The 15,963-nt window shown below is 44.9% G+C and overlaps 1 protein-coding gene across 1 annotated transcript in view; it reads left to right on the top strand.

Moving 5' to 3' along the window:
- Nucleotides 1-15,963, top strand: part of FBRSL1 (fibrosin like 1) — a 525,832-nt gene that overhangs the window by 136,452 nt on the left and 373,417 nt on the right. The window contains exon 2 of the mRNA XM_065417935.1: nt 1,805-1,906. Within this exon, the coding sequence (XP_065274007.1) occupies nt 1,805-1,906 (102 nt within the window). The remainder of the gene's footprint in view (nt 1-1,804; nt 1,907-15,963) is intronic.

Genomic DNA, 15,963 nt, shown 5'->3' with positions numbered 1-15,963 from the left:
TGGTGAATATTTGAGTTTGAGATTAAGGAATTAGTAACATTGGGAATGGTGGTCTCTCTCTCTCTCTCTCTCTCTCTTTCTCTCTCTCTCTCTCTCTCTTTTCTCTCCTCCTCTCCCCCGCCTTTGGACGTGTCCAGATGTGCCGTAATCTCAACCCTGCACGGGACCCTCTCTGAAGCTAAGCAGTATTATATTCTCCAGACTAACTCAGTAGTTGGCCTCAGTCTGGGAATAGTGCCCTGCACATTCATTGAGAAGAAACCGAGGCATTTTAACTGCCACAGTACCAAGCGTTGAATGGGGGCTTTGTACAGTATGTACTAGATCATTTCACTGTTGAGTGTGTGCACTGAAGCACCTGAGTGTTGTACTGAAGGGCGCTGTCTCCATGGGCATGGAGTGACAATGCCCTCGGAAGGTGCTAACGTGTGCTGGAACCACCAGCGAATGTCTCTGGCCACTGAACTGCAGATTATGCAATGAAATTGCACCCAGGGAAACAAGGGAATTTTATTGCCACTAAATGTACCAATTTGTACAAACCAACATTTTAAATAGTGTAATTTAAATAGAAGCAGACTGATATGAATAGAACCTATTAATAAATTAAACACTTCTTTCCACCCAGTATTTCACAAGGAACAGAATAATTTGTTAGTAGATGATCCCAGGAATGTGGCAGTGAATGACATTTCAGCTCTGTTCTTCCTCCCCCTTTCCTCCCCTCCCCTTTTACAGTCTTTGCAGAATGAAGTACTGGTATTGCTGTGATTTGAGACATTATCCCTTTCACTTAGTGTTCTAGGTTCAAATTTAATCAAGATCACAAGTGAAAAGGCGATGAGGATGGAAGGATAGCCCAGTGGTTAGGGAACTAGCCTAGGATTTAGGAGACCTATGTTCAATTTCCTGCTCTGCCAGACATCCCTAAGAGGCATTTAGGCTCCTAGTGTGATTTTCAAAAGCATCTAGGCACCTAACACACATTGAAATCCAAGAGGTTTAGGTGTCTAGATGCTTTTGAAAATCCTGTTTGGTGTCTAAATACTTTTAAAAATCTGGCCCATAAGCCTCTCTCTGACTCAGCTGCTGGTCTGTAAAATGAGGATAAAAGCATTTCCCTACCTCAGAGGGCTAAATACACACATTGTCAGGAAAAATACATTGAAGCTTGTGAGGTAATGGTAGATTTTCGAGGAATGAGTTGATCTGTCTCAGTACAGAACTATGACTTATTTTATTACATAATGTTACTGCATACTGACTGGAGACTCCACAGTAATATATCACACAGTAAATTTTATTCCACATAAATAAGCAGTTTCACTCTATTAGGGAGGTGAGGGGAGCTTTGTTTCTTTTGAGACCCCGATGTACTTCTAAAAAAGTAATGGTAGCTCAGTATGGGGATGGGAGCCTTAGACATGTGTATATTAATAATAATTCCACACAGTTAGGAATATGTTCAATACTGAAGTGGTTCAGGTCTGAATCGAGGTGCATTAGTAGTAGATTGTGAGGGAAATTGCCTATTGTCTACCTGATCATAGCTACTTGACTCAGCCTGTCCCACTTCCATGAGTGCTAAATTCACCTGTTCCTTGAATGCTAACAGAAAGGGATGCAGAAACAAGTGGGTAAGGCACTCTTTGGAAAAGTCTCATGAACTCAAGAGCATCTTCTCCACACTGCAGTGAAATTATAGGTGTGAACACATTTGAGAAACTGCGTTTGGTGACCTCAGGAACAGTTGATGCAGCAGTGCCTGAAAATCCTCTATTTGTTTTTCGTTTGCTCCCTCTAGATGAAGGTCCCTGCAAGCAGAAGTGGCAGAAATAGCGAAGAAGACAGCATCAGGGAGGCCACAAGCTCTCAGCGGAGCAGCTCGAGGGACCGTCTCAGTGATGTAAGTACCAGAATCAAGCGCCGCTTCATTGCAGCAATTCCCGCTGCTGACATGGCTTTTCATAAATCTCGCTGAACAAATGTTGGCATCCAGAGGTCACTGTGTAATAACTTTTTTTTATGTCATGATTGAATGTTATGGCATAAGTGGTTGAGCTGCCTTGCAAACACTATAATCATGGTGCAAATAATATGATAAGTGAAAGATCAGAGATGGGAAAACAAAATGGAATTGTTATTCCTGAGGGGAAAGATGGCTTGAGATTTTTTTAAAGAAAAAAGTTGTGTAAAAAGCTTTTTACAGATGCTTTTGTTTTTAGCTTCTGCATAGAATTATGGTGGATGCAAAGCTGGCTCTCACCTATTGTTATGCTTCCTGCCTCTGAAAGATGAGCGTTTTTTGAGTGGTGGTGGAGAGCTGCCTTTCTCTCAGGAAACTCAACTCTACTTTGAGTGAAATGTTATGATAAAACAAAAGTAAATGGTGCCTTCGTGTGTAAACACACAAATGGGCTTTTTAGTCACCAAGAAATCAATGGCAGTGCTGGGATAATTTTATGTGAAGGCTTTTTGTGTTAGCAATTAGCATTTCGCCTTCATTAAAACATGATTTTTTACTAATTAGGACCTTTCCCGTTAGGAGAGATTTAAATGAAGAACAATAATCAAACGCTGGCACAAGCATGTCTGAAATATTAAATTTAACATTTCAATGGCAAGCCACAGAAATCCCAGAGCGAGCAGTTTTCATGTTGAGTTCTATTAATGTAAAATATGCTTCATAACTAAAACCTGTCACAGAAAACGGCTCACACCAGCCAAATTCAATTGGACAGTTAATTTAGCTTTAAAATTGAAAACACTACCTCTGCTTCAGGATGCAAAAGGAAGGAGGGGGAAAAAAGCCTTTGATAAGTGTAATGTATTTGCCATTAAGGCTTTCAGAGCCCATTCTACAGGAGAAGAAGGGGGGGGGAAAAGAAAGAGGGGAAAAATGGCTCCCACAAATGTGTTTAAAAGCTGAAAGTATTTATTAAAAATGTCAGCAGAAAAGTGCTTCTGGCAGATTAAAGCGGGATTCGGCTTGACAGCTCTGACAGGGAAATGTGACGGGGGAAAATTCGCTCTACATGTTTTGAGTGTGAATGGGGTGCTGTAAACAGCCTACATGGTGGGAGGAAGGAAAAAAAAAAAAGCTGTCCCTGTGATTTGCTTCTAGGATAAAGAATCTGAGCACACTGGAGAAGAAAAAGGGGGGAAAAAATCCCTTAAGGGCAAATCATCTTGTGTGTGTGTTTTTGACTGTGTGTGTTTGGACAGTAATAGTCTTTTTTTTCTTTTTTCTTTTTTTCATGATTCTCTTCCTCTAGTCACTCTTGACAAGTATGTTATCTGAGGCAGCTGATAACACTGATGCTGCTCAATACAGCTGGGGGGGAGGGGGGGGAGAATAAAAGATTCAGACCTACCGATTGGTTTGAGTAGTTTAGGTCAAAGTATTTAGATGGCAACTGGTTAGCCAGTGTCACAGGTTCTTGGAGGCGCCTATAACATTGTAGGTGGGGAGAGAGCTATTTTCTCTCCCCACCCACCATTGAGGCAGCAAGTTATATGGGCCCGTGGTGCCCGGGCTCCAGCAATATTCAGGGCAATGGAGGCCCGGCTCCACCAATGTTTGGGGCCGTTTCTCTCCCCCAGCCTCGCCTGCCGCCCCTGCACGCCTCCCCTGTGCCCTGGGCAGCTGTGCCTTGCAGCTCCATGCTGTGCTTGCTCTGCCGGCTCCCGGCATCAACTGCCTCCGCAGGGTCCTAGCGCCCCCCCCTCCACTATTGCCAGGGCAGGCTGACCCTGCCCTTCCGCCTCGGACGGATGGACCCTTCCCTTTTCCGGCGGGACCCTCCACCAGCACAGGGGACCCCCCACCAGTAGTCACTGCTCCTGCCCCACGCTGGGCAAGCGGCAGCCCCATCCCCCAGCTACAGTGAGGGGCAGCAGCAGGGGAGGAGGTGCACAGGTGATGGCAACTCCCCTCCCCCTGCACCCACCACAGGGGAGGCGAAGGAACTTCCTGGACCTGAGAGGGGCCCTAGGAGCATGTGTAGTGATAGTGGTGTGACGTGAGTGCTGCGGGGGGTGGGAGGGCTGGGGGGAGTCCTCCTCTCTGGCCCCAGCCAGGAGCAGCCTGCCTGCACCCCAAACTCCTCATCCCTGGCCCCACCCCAGAGTCTGCACCCCCTCACACCCCAACCGTCTGCCCCATCCTGAGCCCCCTCCTGCACCATGAACCTCTCATTCCCAGCCCTACCCTACAGCCCTCACCCCCAGCCCTCTGCCCAAGCCCCAACCCCACTCCCCTCATCCCCAGCCCACCCCACAGCCTGCACATTTTTACATTTTTTTTTAAAATCAGCTTACAAGGCGGGGGGGGGGGGCGGATTTGGACCCATTCTGGGCACCACCAAAAATTATACAAACCTGCTGCCCCTGCCCACAATATTACAGCATGAGAGCCTAAAGAATTTGACCTTCATTGAATTTTATTGGGTGTCTAACTCCGTAGGCTCCTCACAGGGAGTTATTCATCCAAGGAAATTCAGTGTGAGTTGGGTGTTCAACTCTTCCAGGCTCCTTGGAGACTTCCAGCCATGGTGCCTATGGGTAGGAGCATACAGTAGAACCTCGCTTATGTTGCTCTAATGACCCAGCGACCCATTACAAATGATGGAATTTTTCCAGTTAGTGACTAATTACATTGTTTGAAGAGCAAGGTTTATGAATCACAAAATGCACTTTGTTCGTTATTTGATGATTGCAGTTGAGTTTTAATTTACTTTTCACAACAATTCATCACAAGGTAGTAAATGTCTGGTAGCCTATTTAGTAACAGTTACAAAGTAAGCCTTCAAAGGCTGCACTGTTGCAATCTGCTGGTACACTTTTGCAGAGAAGTGGGGAAGAAGACCCAAGATTTTTTGTGTGCATGCTATGAGTGTGGATTAACATAGGATTCTACTGTCCATCCAATAAGGCCCCCATATGGCTCTATAGATGCATCTCCTGGCGTATCCTTCAAATGGATGGTGTGCAATTGAACTGACTTGACCCCTTATGTGTGGCACTTAGAGGATTAAACCCCCATCGTGCACTAAAGATGTAAAGGGAAGGGGTTTTATTTTCTTCCCCCTTAGGGGCCGCTGGAGGGATTACAAATTGAGGCTCTGAAACGCAATTGTCCTAGAGCGGTTACTTTTTCTTGCTGACATATCATGCTGCCTCAGGCATCTGGCCCATTGCTTGCTCAGTCTGACTAGCTGTCCTGCTGTTTCTCAGTGTGTTTGGGCTCAAAACAGTCTTGTGATGCCTGCTTTGTAATGCCTTCTTCTCCCACCTCCATCCCTATTAACTTGTGGCAACAACCAGAGTAAATGAAGCAGGTGCTAGCAGATTTGGCTGCTATACCGTGGCACGGCAGGTGTGCAGAAGGATGTATGCGTTAAAGTTACTGCTCTGGGAGCACTGTAGGGCCATCACACACATTCCTTTGTGGCATTCCTTGGCTGCTCCTCTCTCACTTCAGTGCAGTTCTGCATTTAGGAGGTGCTATTAGGAGCAACTTAGTTTCTCTGTATGAATTGTTTCTTGAGATGACTTATTTAATGGGGTGCCAGTAAGATGTGTTTTATTTACATTAATGCATGTCTTTAGTCTCTGATGGACCATGAAGGCAAGAGGTGGCCTGGTCTGTCATGAAATAATTACACCCTAGAGGAAACTGAAGTGAAGTGATTGACTGAGTCTCAGTCTCTCTCTCTCTCTCTCTCTCTCACACACACACACACACACACACACACCCATGCACGCCCCCTTTCTCTCACTCACACTCACTCTGCTTTGGCACAGTGAAATTTCCTTGTGGAAAGAGCACTAAAGCTTTATAGTATAACAATAATACTCTGTGTTGTACAGTGCATCTTTCCAGATGTTGCTGGGAGTGCCGTTTATTATAGATCATTGAGGGGAAAACGTATATTTTGATCTAGTGAAATTATCTCTGACTGCAAAGGTTTGATTTGTTGGGACTGGTTTCTCATCGATATGATAAGCCTATTATGGGAAAACGAAGTTTTAACCAATGTTTGCATGACAAATAATTCTTTTTTAAAGGGGCGGGGAAGGATGAGAATTTACACTTGTTTGTACTTGCAGTGGTCAACGGTAAATTCCCTTTTAATTTATTACAAAGCAAAGGTCTCTGCAACTCATGTTCTTGGTGTCCTATCAGGTTCCTTTAGAACACAAAGTCAACAGCTGCTTTCCAAAACAGGATTTTTTTCTGCTATCTTTCATAGTAAGGTAATTGAAAGTTAGCAAAGAACTAAGAGACAGATAAGCCCCATTGCTGCTTGTTGTGTTGACCCAAGTAAAACTGGGAGGTTTGGGTTTTGCTCCCCCTCCCTTCTGTAATTGTCCTAATCTTTTCTGATGTTCCAAACAGTGTAAAAAATCCACACAGACCTTTGTATAATGGCTTTAAAAAAGGTTTTATCTTTTTCTTGACCCATCAGCTTAAGAACTGCCTGAATTTTAATGGATTTTCTCCCTCACTAAATTGAATGGATCGTCCCTCATTATCATTTAAATAGAACCCTCACTCCCTGTGAACGTGGAAAATTTGAATGTGCTAGTAGAGCTGTGATAATTTGAAATATTCGCAAGGTGGGGAGAGGGAGAGGAGGAGGCAGCAGAGGACAGAATTGCTGAATGTAATTGTCATGGATTCTCAATTTTGTTGCCACAAGATGGGAAAATAGACTAATAATTGTCTTCCAACCCTAGTAGAATAGTTGCCCTAGTTAGCTGAAGCTAACACTCTAATTGTCATGGGGGCACCTAGATGAATGAGGATGTATGCAGGGCACAGCAAGGGCTAAATTGAGTGATATACTAAGGCAAAGAGCAAATTGGCAATTATTGGCCCAGCTGAAAAGGTTGGCAGGTGTGCTGCTTTCTCATGAGCCCTTAGGGGGAAATTGGAAATATAAAATATCGACCATAAATACTAGCTGATTAGGAAATATGTTGCAAGAGGTGCTGGCCACTTTAGAGACAAAACTCTCTCTTTCAGGAGATTGACTTTAGGCTGTGCCCAAAAATACAAGCCCCTGTAGTAAGTCATTTTGGGCTTTTTCTCTCTTTTCTCCCAGCTGCCTGCTTTGAAAACATTTTTACAATGTAACAAGCAAACAGAAATCCCTGTGTCAAAAAAGCAGAAATGCGGAGTCCGTCCCCCCCGCCACCCCCTTCCTTGAATGTTTTTGGATCCGTTTTTGGATCAGTGTTTAACATATTACATAGTCTAGATGTGAAATCCTTTCTCCAGTAGAGGTGTACAATAAAGCCCTAGTGATTTTCCAGCTGCACATGTATTGTGAACTGCTCTTCTTTGTGTTCTATCAGGCTTATTGTTTTTCTCCCCTTCATGTTCCTACGCTTTGTACTATACTGCCCACTGCTGGGGCAGATGGATGACAGCAGCTGCAGGTGTAATAGCAAGTGCAATAATACTGTATGCCAAGCTGGTGATTTATTGGGTATGCCTGGGGCTTAAGTCCTTTCCCAGGACAATGATCAAACATCAGAAGCATAAAAGAGTCCTGTGGTCTCCACCCTTATTTGTCCACTTCACAAAAATATCACATAGTTTGGCACATGTTAGTTCACAGTCTTAGCTCGGGATAGAGGAAGGGGTTTGGAAGAGAAATAGTGTAGTGTGCTTACAGGTGAGGAATAAGATGCATTGATAGTGCTCTTTGGGGCTCAGGATTGGAATCATAGAATCATAGAATATCAGGGTTGGAAGGGACCTCAGGAGGTCATCTAGTCCAACCCCCTGCTCAAAGCAGGACCAATTCCCAACTAAATCATCCCAGCCAGGGCTTTGTCAAGCCGGGCCTTAAAAACCTCCAAAGAAGGAGACTCCACCACCTCCCTAGGTAACACATTCCAGTGCTTCACCACCCTCCTAGTGAAAAAGTTTTTCCTAATATCCAACCTAGACCTCCCCCACTGCAACTTGAGACCATTGCTTCTTGTTCTGTCATCTGCCACCACTGAGAACAGCCGAGCTCCATCCTCTTTGGAACCCCCCCTCAGGTAGTTGAAAGCAGCTATCAAATCCCCCCTCATTCTTCTCTTCTGGAGACTAAACAATCCCAGTTCCCTCAGCCTCTCCTCATAAGTCATGCGCTCCAGACCCCTAATAATTTTTGTTGCCCTCCGCTGGACTCTTTCCAATTTTTCCACATCCTTCTTGTAGTGTGGGGCCCAAAACTGGACACAGTATTCCAGATGAGGCCTCACCAATGTCGAATAAAGGGGAACGATCACGTTCCTCGATCTGCTGGCAATGCCCCTACTTATACAGCCCAAAATGCCATTAACCTTCTTGGCAACAAGAGCACACTGTTGACTCATATCCAGCTTCTCGTCCACTGTGACCCCTAGGTCTTTTTCTGCAGAACTGCTACCCAGCCACTCGGTCCCTAGTCTGTAGCAGTGCATGGGATTCTTCCGTCCTAAGTGCAGGACTCTGCACTTGTCCTTGTTGAACCTCATCAGGTTTTTTTTGGCCCAATCCTCTAATTTGTCTAGGTCCCTCTGTATCCGATCCCTACCCTCTAGTGTATCTACCACGCCTCCCAGTTTAGTGTCATCTGCAAACTTGCTGAGAGTGCAGTCCACACCATCCTCCAGATCATTAATAAAGATATTAAACAAGACCGGCCCCAGGACCGACCCTTGGGGCACTCCGCTTGAAACCGGCTGCCAACTAGACATGGAGCCATTGATCACCACCCGTTGAGCCCGAAGATCTAGCCAGCTTTCTATCCACCTTACAGTCCATTCATCCAGCCCATACTTCTTTAACTTGGCGGCAAGAATACTGTGGGAGACCGTATCAAAAGCTTTGCTAAAGTCAAGGAATAACACATCCACTGCTTTCCCCTCAGCCACAGAGCCAGTTATCTCATCATAGAAGGCAATTAGGTTAGTCAGGCATGACTTGCCCTTGGTGAATCCATGCTGACTGTTCCTGATCACTTTCCTCTCCTCTAAGTGTTTCATAATTGATTCCTTGAGGACCTGCTCCATGATTTTTCCAGGGACTGAGGTGAGGCTGACTGGCCTGTAGTTCCCCGGATCCTCCTTCTTCCCTTTTTTAAAGATGGGCACTACATTAGCCTTTTTCCAGTCATCCGGGACCTCCCCCGATCGCCATGAGTTTTCAAAAATAATGGCTAATAGCAAAGGTGATGTAGCCTGGGAAGATGGTGCATTGGAGGAGCTCCATCGGAAGCATAGACTTCCAATATTTAGACAGTAAGCTTTTTGGGGCAGATGTTCTCCCTTATTTCACATTTATACAGCCGCTGACACAATGGGGTCCTAATCCTGAATGGGGCTGCTGGATGCTGTTGTAATACAAATAAATAGTGCTAGTTGTAATTTAATAGTAGGAGGAATTGCAAGTCAAGTTGGAGGTGCATTCACGTGCTGTTGTGGAGCTGAGGAATGGCTAGCAGAGGACAGTGCAAGTCAGGAGTTGGATGCATTAACAAAGCTTATGTGGGAGGACAGGAATAACAGAAGGTATCGTCAGTTGAGATGGAAGTATGTTGGCAGAGTTGTGTATGGAAAGTTGCATAGCATCTGAAATTTTTTTTAGCATCCTCATGTTTTCTTGATTGACTATTGATCTGGCCCCAGAGGGAGAGGAACAGTGCTGAAATGGATGGATGCACACATGCATACCAGCCAAGGCCTGCCTATGGATAATGATCACGAGAGAACCAATTTAGAAGCCCCACACCATGACTGTACGCTGAGCAGAGACTCACTAACAGCTATGGACAGGAGTATAGTAAAGGAGGAGCAAGAGTTAACAGGGGTGAAAGCAAGGTCATGAAAAGGAAAGAGGATTTAGCTGAGTTGGGAGAGAAGAGAAGGGAGATGGTCTTTTATTGCAGGGGGAAGTGTGACCTTACAATGTTAGCCCAAGCCTCGGAATTGAGAACTTCTGAAGCAGAATCGCAGTTCTTCCGCTGACTCCCTGCGTGGCCTGGGCCAAGTCATCTTGGGTCTGACTTTCAGAAGGGCTTAGCATCTACGGGTGTGTCTGCACTGTAAAGGAAAACTCGTGGTGCCAAGTCTCAGGGCAGGTCTTCACTACGGGGGGGGTCGATTTAAGATACGCAAATTCAGCTACGCGAATAGCGTAGCTGAATTCGACGTATCGGAGCCGACTTACCCTGCTGTGAGGACGGCGGCAAAATCGACCTCCGCGGCTCCCAGTCGATGGCGCTTACTCCCACCTCCGCTGGTGGAGTAAGAGCGTCGATTCGGGGATCGATTGTCACGTCCCGACGAGACGCGATAATTCGATCCCCGAGAGATCGATTTCTCCCCGCCGATTCAGGCGGGTAGTGTAGACCTAGCCTCAGAGGCCAGGTCAACTGACTCAGGCTCGTGAGGCATGGGCTAAAAATAGCAGCGTAGACATTCCCACTCGGGCTGGAGCCCAGGCTCTGAGATCCTCCCAGCTCGTCCAATTTCAGAGCCCAGGCTCTAGCCCAAGGGGGAACGTCTACACTGCTACTTTTAGCCCCACAGCCTGAATCCCACGAGCCCAAATCAATGGACCTGGGCTCTAAGACTTCGTGCCGTGGATTTTTCTTTGCAATGTAGACATACCCTATAGCTCCAGTTGAACTCAGTGAAAACTGCTGGGTGCTCAGGCCACAGATTTCTCAGCTGAAGTTTCCCCATGTGTGAAATGGGGAAACACATTTTACTGACTGGCTTTGCAGGGTGATATGAGGATGAATTATACCGATTTGTATAGCGCTCTTTGAGAAATGCTAGATAAGAGTGGAGTGGTGTTATTTGGGAGGTGGGTACTCTGTACTGGTAACCCCAAAATTATCAAACCATGACTCAGGCCCCCATAAACGATGAGATTGGCTTAAAAATCATGATTTTTAACCCAAAATAGTAAATTTGGGGTTATTTAATGTTGCTTTTTGGTTTTTAACCCTCGAGGATGCTTTTGAGTCACATTTTCAAGCTTTTCTCTGCAAGTATGAGTACTAGAAACTTGCTTCTTTTAAAACAAATGTAAGTTTAGATTCTTATATAATGAGTTGTTTCTAGGCGCTGGGGCTCTAAACAAAACCTCAAACATTGCAAAAATTGTGAGAGTTGGTGACACTTGTTACCCAAGCTGAACCTGTAGTGAGATTTGCAGCAGCCTGCGTGGAATATGGAGGGAGGAGCCCAGGTCTCAGGAGGGCAGAGTTTTGTAGGAGGCACTAAAAATCCAGTCTGTTTGCACATGGCTTGAATGCCAGTTGCAGTTGTAGCATCTCTAAATAGTTCTCTCAATAAAAACCAGATTAGTTTTAGAAACAGTCATCTCATGTTATTGCCCAGAATGCAGTATATGAAATAAGGTTCACACATCACCAGATTTTTTTCCATGATTAAAAAAAAGCAAAATTCTCCGATTTAAAAAAAAAAACAAATCCGCATTTTTCTGCGATTAAAATGAAACGCTGAACCAGGGGTAGGCAACCAGGGGTCAGCGCGGGCGAGGGATGTGCTGGCCGTGGCTTCCTGCTGCCCCCATTGGCCTGGGACGGCGAACCGCGGCCAGTGGGAGCCGCGATCGGCCGAACCTGCCAATGCGGCAGGTAAACAAACTGGCCCGGCCCGCCAGGGTGCTTACCCTGGCGAGCTGCGTGCCAGAGGTTGCCGACCCCTGCGCTGAACTTTAGTTTCTCTAGCCACACTGTATATATAGGTATCAGTTGAACACAATGATATATTGTAAGTTGAAAGCCAGAGCCCTGCCACCTAGAGCTGACAGCAGATCCCTGCCCATTCTCTTGATTATCCGAATTTTTTATTATCCGATCCGGTCCCATTTAGATCGGATAACCGGGGTTCCACTGTATATGTGTTTATTTTTTTCACAAAATGTAAAAACTAAAGATTCTCTGTAAAAATGCAAATTCTGTGTTTTTCCATGGCAAATGGATTTCTAGGATCCATCTGACCATCACTAGTCATCAGTTCTCTTTCCTTGTTGTTTCTGTGGCTGCTAGTGCTGGGATTCTAATATCCTCTTTCATTGGAGGCTCTCTTTTTCCTAAAGGCTTGTCAAGCCAATTACAGAGGTTTAGAACTTACATAATTTTGTATCCATTAAGAAATCCGTTTAGTTTTTAACTGTTGCAAACATTGAAACCCCTTTGTTTATATGAGCATATAAAATGGGAAAATTAAAGAGAGAAGATGAATCAAGTTTTGCATAACATCCAGAAGTCACATTGTGGTGTGGTTATCCAGGCAGGTCCTGGTTTCTAATCTGAATGAATACTTGACGCACTGTCTGACATTTGGCAAGTCAATTGACCTCATTGCATTAGCACAGAGAGGGATGTGACTAATTGCATAAAGATGCTCCTGGTTAAACTACAGGCTTATTCCCGGCCTCTGTTGTCCCCTCCCTCCCGTCCAAAGAGTGAGGTCTGGTTTTTAAAGCCCATCCTGGGAAATAGAAATACTAGATCCCACCAGTATTTAAAGGCTGAAGTTGAACTAACACGATGGTGATAAGTGTTATAAATGCCTGGATGGATAGATGGAGAATTTTGCCTCCTTATATCTCAACTCACCCTGCCTATAAAACTAGATAAATGGCATGGGGCCATCTGAGGTAAGTTTCCCCGAGTAGAAATTAAACCAAAAATTAGTTTTATCAGGATTATTTATTAATTCTTCTCAGTGCTGGCTAACAACATCATGCTGTATGGACTGTGGAGAAGATAAATTTGGACCTGTGTTCCAGAGAGCAGAAGGATAGTTCAGAGATTAGGGCACTAGCCTAGGAATTAGGAGATCCAGGTTCAGTTCCCTGCTCTGTCATGGACTTCCAGTATCACTTTGGGCAAGTGATTTAGAGTGGGCTCCACAAAGGTACTTAGGTGCCACTGTGATCCACAAAATTCCTGCTCAGCTGCCGCCTAATCCTAAAATCACTCAGTGGCTGAGTTCTTACAGTAACAGTTCCCTGGCGCCTATGTTCTTGCCTCTGAGCGCACACAATACTGCCTCCCTCTAGGCAGCAGACGTCTGTCTCCTGCCTAAGCCCCGAAGGGACTCTCAGGCATTCGGCCACCTAAGTTGCATGCAGGGCCTGATCTTGTGGGCCTGCTCCGAGGCTGGGGGTGGTGGGGTAGGAGGGATTTGAACAGGGATCTGCCACCTCTCGGGTGAGTGCTCTAACCACTAGACTATTGAATCATTCAAGCTCTATCTCTGGCCCAATTAATATTTAATTATTAAATTATTTAATGAAGTGGAACAACTTTAATAGGAGAGACTGAGGGAGACCCATATGAGAATATTCCATAGCCTGGTGGTTAGAGCACTCACATTCAAGGTGGCAGATGCCTTCTTTTCCTCAGGCGGAATGGGGAATTGAATCCAGGGTATCCACATCCCGGGTGAATACCCTATTCACTAGGCTAAAGGTTACAAGGGAGGTTTCCTTCTACCTGGCAGTTTGATATGGAGTTAGAAGCCCCCTGAGCATGTCTAGTGGATTGGGTCCTGCATGCAACTTAGGTGGCCCAATGCCCATCGTCTCCCAGTTCATGAATCGCTAGCAGAGATAGGCATCTCCCTGCAGCCTGGACTTAGGCACCGAACTCTGAAAGAGGGACAGAGCTTAGCACACACCGATCTTGTTGGCATCTGCCATTGGCTAGCTTTGGCCCTAATTTTGTGGCTCCCTCGTTTTGTGGATCTCATTCTAAGATTACTGTCTCTCCCCATCCATTCTATAGGAGCCTAGGCGTCCAACTCTGGCTTTGTGGATAGCAGTGTTCCTGTGATTTTCTAGGAGTTCTAAGAGTTGGGCGACACTCAGTGTCACAACCTCCAAGTCTCTCTTGTGTATTTGGGCCTTAGCCTTTCTGTGCCTCAGTTCCCCATCTGTAGAATGGGAATAAGAGCACTTCCATTCCTCACAGAAGTGTTCTGAGGATAAGTACATTAAAGATTGTGAGCTGCTCAGATACTATAGTGATGGGGACTATGCAAATTTCATAGATAAAAAAGACAGATAAAAGCTTAATACCAAATAGAGTTACTATCCCCAATTTTTAATCTATGTCATGACTCTGTTACTCAAACTATCAAAGGGGATATCTCTTTTGCTTAATCAAAATACAGTGGGATGAAGACATTTGTATTGCTAGAGAGAGAGTAACTCTTAATAGAAGTTCTTAAAATCCAGCTAAAGATCTTTGGCACAATCATAGTTTTGTCATGATTCTCCCCCACCCCAAATTACAAGCAATGCAGTGTTTGTCAGGAATAAAATAACTTTTGAAAACAAAATTAGAGTGACAGGATGGCTCGAGAGTATTGGTAAGGAGATAATAACGCCTTTCAAATCTAACGGGTACATCTACACTGCAAAAAACACAACCCAGGGCAGCAAGTCTGAGCATGGATCAACTGACTTAGGCTCACGGGGTCAGGGCGTATGCGCGACAGGGCTAACAATTGCAGTGTGGATGTTCGGGCCTGGGCTGGAGCTCTGAAGCCTGTTGAGGACGGGGTGGGTCTCAGAGCTCAGGCTCCAGCTTGAGTGGGAACATCTATGTTGCTATTTTTAACCACGTAGCAGGAGCCTACCTGAGACTCACTGCAGTGGAGGTTTGTTTTTCAGTGTAGACGTACCCAAAGTCAATGGTTCAACTCCATTCGAGGTTGGAAAATCACTGGAAGGCATTTGACACCTTGTTTGTGACCTACATGGAAAGAATTATTGCTTGCATCTCTGTTCCTTATGGACAGGTGCCCGTATCAAAGTGTCATCCTATCACAATTAATGCTAATTGGCACCCTTGTTGGCAGACAGCCATAGGATTAACTGGGCACGAATTACCCTCTTGCTTCTTAGATGTCACCCCTCTAGAGCAGGGTAGACACAGTTTAGTGGGCAATATGAAGAAGTTTGCGCTGCTAGTTGTTTCACAAATGACTTGTTATTTGTACCGTTTGTTTACTACTTTGCATTTCTCAGAACTTGCCCAATGAAATTCACACCAAAAAATCACGTCTCTTTCATTTTCAGGCAGCACAGTAGTGCAGCATTATGTCATTTGGGTTGCAAACCAGGGGAAATGCTTATTTGGTAAAAACAAAACTAAAACAAGGTAAAATGATTCGCTTTGATTTGAGTGGGAGAGGCCTATATTCTTGATACTGGTGCTCCCAGTTCTGTTTCTGCTGACAGTCATGTCTTTGTGTATGCAGCGATGATTCATTACATAAGGGTTGAGTAAAGGCTTCAGGATCGGGGCCTGTCGGTGTGTTTAAATGGATTATCCTGAGGTAAAATCAAAAGAATCTCATTCTAGTAATGCAGATCAAAATGTATGGATATTACTCTGGTACTCTCACAGCACTTATCATTTGGGGCTTTTAGAGGTTCTGAATACCGCAGTTGGATATGGATTGTTTTTAAAGAACTTAGAATGTTCCTGGTTCTCCCAGAAAACAACAAAAGTCAGGCCTATATTAGGGGACGTCCATGCAAACTGCTGTGGAAGCGGGGGTCTTGGACTCACATGAGTCTAAATATGTGAGATGTTGGAAGGGATGTTAAGAATTAGATCCAAAGTGTTACCAATGACTAGCTTTACATATGCAGTGAAAAGTCTATAACAGAAAAATATCCTTTTCCTGGTCCAGGAAATGTTAATATTAAATTTGGGGGGAGGGGAGGGGGAGTATCTTTGTAACAGTGAGCTTTTTAGCTGTGAAAAATGTCAATGAAGTGGCATTCGATCATCATTATTTCAGGTACAACATATTATGCACTGATTGCTGCTTTTGTCTTTTTAAAACAAAGGATGCTCTGAGCTGCATTTAAAATCCCATAAGGGAGCTGGTAATGAAACCTCCTGTTCTTCCGTTTTGCTA

Source organism: Emys orbicularis, chromosome 16, assembly GCF_028017835.1.
Source record: "Emys orbicularis isolate rEmyOrb1 chromosome 16, rEmyOrb1.hap1, whole genome shotgun sequence".
Classification (NCBI taxonomy): Eukaryota; Metazoa; Chordata; order Testudines; family Emydidae; genus Emys; species Emys orbicularis.
This window is presented reverse-complemented; position numbering and strand designations above follow the sequence as displayed.